The sequence below is a fragment of the Galeopterus variegatus genome, unplaced genomic scaffold, assembly GCF_000696425.1.
Source record: "Galeopterus variegatus unplaced genomic scaffold, G_variegatus-3.0.2 Scaffold17745, whole genome shotgun sequence".
In the NCBI taxonomy this organism is placed as follows: Eukaryota; Metazoa; Chordata; class Mammalia; order Dermoptera; family Cynocephalidae; genus Galeopterus; species Galeopterus variegatus.
The window spans coordinates 6,816-9,309 of NW_007743856.1; the positions used below are offsets into that span (position 1 = coordinate 6,816).

The window sequence follows — 2,494 nt, forward strand, 5'->3', positions numbered from 1 at the left end:
CCCCCCACAAAGCCCCACCCCCGGGGGAACCGAGAACCGGGCCTGCCCCCCGCCGCCACCGTCCAAGAAGCCAGGCCTACCAGAGAGCCTGAAACTCTTCAAAAGCTACCCTGCCCCCCGTGCCCGAGTCCCGGGCACCACCACCTCCGCCGCCGCCTCCTTAGTATTCCTAACAACCAGGCCGACCAGGGAGCATGAACCCCCACAAAGCCCCACACCCTGGGGAACCGAGGCCTCGGCCCGCCCACCGCCGCCACCGTCCAAGAAGCCAGGCCTACCAGAGAGCCTGAAACTCTTCAAAAGCTACCCTGCCCCCCGTGCCCGAGTCCCGGGCACCACCACCTCCGCCGCCGCCTCCTTAGTATTCCTAACAACCAGGCCGACCAGGGAGCATGAACCCCCACAAAGCCCCACACCCTGGGGAACCGAGAAACGGGCCTGCCCACCGCCGCCACCGTCCAAGAAGCCAGGCCTACCAGAGAGCCTGAAACTCCTCAAAAGCTACCCTGTCCCCCGTGCCCGAGTCCCGGGCACCACCACCTCCGCGGCCTCCTCCTTAGTATTCCTAACAACCAGGCGGACCAGGGAGCATGAACCCCCACAAAGCCCCACCCCCCGAGGAACCGAGAACCGGGCCTGCCCACCGCCGGCGCCGCCTCAGTCCAAACCGTCAGGTCGATCAGGGAGACTGAACCCCAACCAAAGCCCCACCCCGGGGACCCGAGACCCGGACCAGCCCACCAGCGCCCCCGCTGCCTTCCAAGCAGCCAGTTCTACCAGGGAGCCTGAATCACAACAAAAGCACCACCCTCCCCGGGGACTAGAGACACGTGCCGCCCACCGTCCATCAAACACCGCCCACCGCCGCAGTTGTCCAAGCATCCAGGCCAACCAGGTAGCCTTCACCGAAACAAAAGCCCCGCCCCCGGGATCCGAGACCCGTGCCCGCCCACCGCCGTCGCCGCCGCCGCCGTCATGGTCCAAGCAGCCAGGCTGAGCAGGGAGCATGAACCTCAACAAAAGCCCCCGCCCCTGGAGACCTCAGAATCGGGCCCACGCCCCAACGCCGCCACCGCCGTGCAAGTAGCCAGGCCGACCAGGGCGGTGGAACCCCAACAAATGCTCCCCCCGGGACCACGAGCCCTCCGCCCACTCACCACCGAAGCCGTCCATTCAGCCAGGCCGACCAGGGAGCATGAACCCCTACAAAAGACCCGCGCCCTGGGACCCCTGACCCGGGCACTCCCAGCCGCTACCGCCGCCTTCCAAGCAGCCAGGACAATCAGGGAGCCTGAAACACAACAAAAGCCACACCCCCGAATTCCCGCGAGCCAGGACCTCCCACCGGACACCGCCCATCGCCGCCGCTGTCCAAGCTTCCAGGCCAACACGGGAGGCTTCACCGAAACAAAAGCCCCGCCCCGAGGACCGGAGACCGGGGAACGCTCACCGCCGCCGCCGCCATCCAAGCAGCCAGGACGATCAGGGATACTGAACCCAAATAAAAGCTACCCCCCTCCCGGGAACAAAGATCCGTTGCCCAAAACCGTCGCCTCTGTCAAATCTGCCAAGCCGATCAATGAGCCTGAACCCCAACAAATGTCCCCCACGCCCCGGGGACCCGAGGCCCGGGCCCACGCACCGTCGCCGCCACCGCCGTCCAAGTAGCCAGGCCGAACAGGTTGACTGAACCCCATCAAAAGCCCCCCCCCAAACCGGGGACCCCTGAACCGGGCCCGCCCACCGCCACCGGCACAACCGCTGCTGTCCAAGCAGTCAGCCCTACCAGGGAGCCTGAACCCCAATAAAAGCTCCCGCCCCAGGCAGCTCAAACCCGTGCTCGCCCACCGCCACCACCGCAACCGCCGTCCAAGCAGCCAGGCCAACCAGGGAACCTTCACGGAAATAAATGCCCCGCCCCCGAGACCGCAGACCTACGCGCGCCCACCGCCGGCGCCGCTGCCCCGGTCCAAGCAGGCAGGCCGACCAGTTCGCCTGAAGCCCAGCAAAACCTCTCCACCCCCTAGGGGACCAGAGACCTCTGCCCGCCCACCGCAGGCGCCGTCCAAGCAGCCAAGCCGATCAGGGAGACTGAACCCCCAAAAAGGCCCCCTCCACGGGAAGCCGAGACTTCGGCCCGCCCACCGCCACCACCGACCAAGCTGCCAGGCTCATCAGGGAGCATGAACCCCCAAAAAGCTCCACCTCCCCGGGGAACCGAGAACCAGGCGTGCCCACCGCCGTCGCCGCCTCCGTCCAAGCAGCCAGGCCGACCAGAGAGCCTGAAACCCAAAAAAAGCCGACCCCCGGGGATCCGAGACACCGGCCTCCCACTGCCCATCCCACACCACCCACCGCTGCCGCCACCGCTGCCGCCTCCGCAGCCGCCGCGACCTACGTCCAGGCACCCAGGCCGATAAGGAGACTGAACCCCAACAAAAGCCCCCCCCCCGGACGCGAGACCCCGGCCGCCCACCCCCCCCGCCACGCCCCC

At 67.6% G+C, this 2,494-nt stretch overlaps 2 protein-coding genes across 2 annotated transcripts in view; both read left to right on the forward strand.

Moving 5' to 3' along the window:
• Positions 1 to 12: 12 nt before the first annotated feature.
• LOC103582752 (basic proline-rich protein-like) lies at positions 13 to 997 on the forward strand (the record flags this gene model as incomplete). The annotated part of the gene is made up of 1 exon (XM_008564266.1): positions 13 to 997. A coding segment is annotated over one exon (985 nt), but the record flags the coding sequence as incomplete, so codon positions are not given.
• A 122-nt stretch (positions 998 to 1,119) lies between these two features.
• Positions 1,120 to 2,494, forward strand: part of LOC103582753 (basic proline-rich protein-like) — a 3,366-nt gene continuing 1,991 nt past the window's right edge. The window contains exons 1-4 of the mRNA XM_008564267.1: positions 1,120 to 1,664; positions 1,824 to 1,977; positions 2,028 to 2,404; positions 2,462 to 2,488. Of these exons, the coding sequence (XP_008562489.1) occupies positions 1,120 to 1,664; positions 1,824 to 1,977; positions 2,028 to 2,404; positions 2,462 to 2,488 (1,103 nt within the window). The remainder of the gene's footprint in view (positions 1,665 to 1,823; positions 1,978 to 2,027; positions 2,405 to 2,461; positions 2,489 to 2,494) is intronic.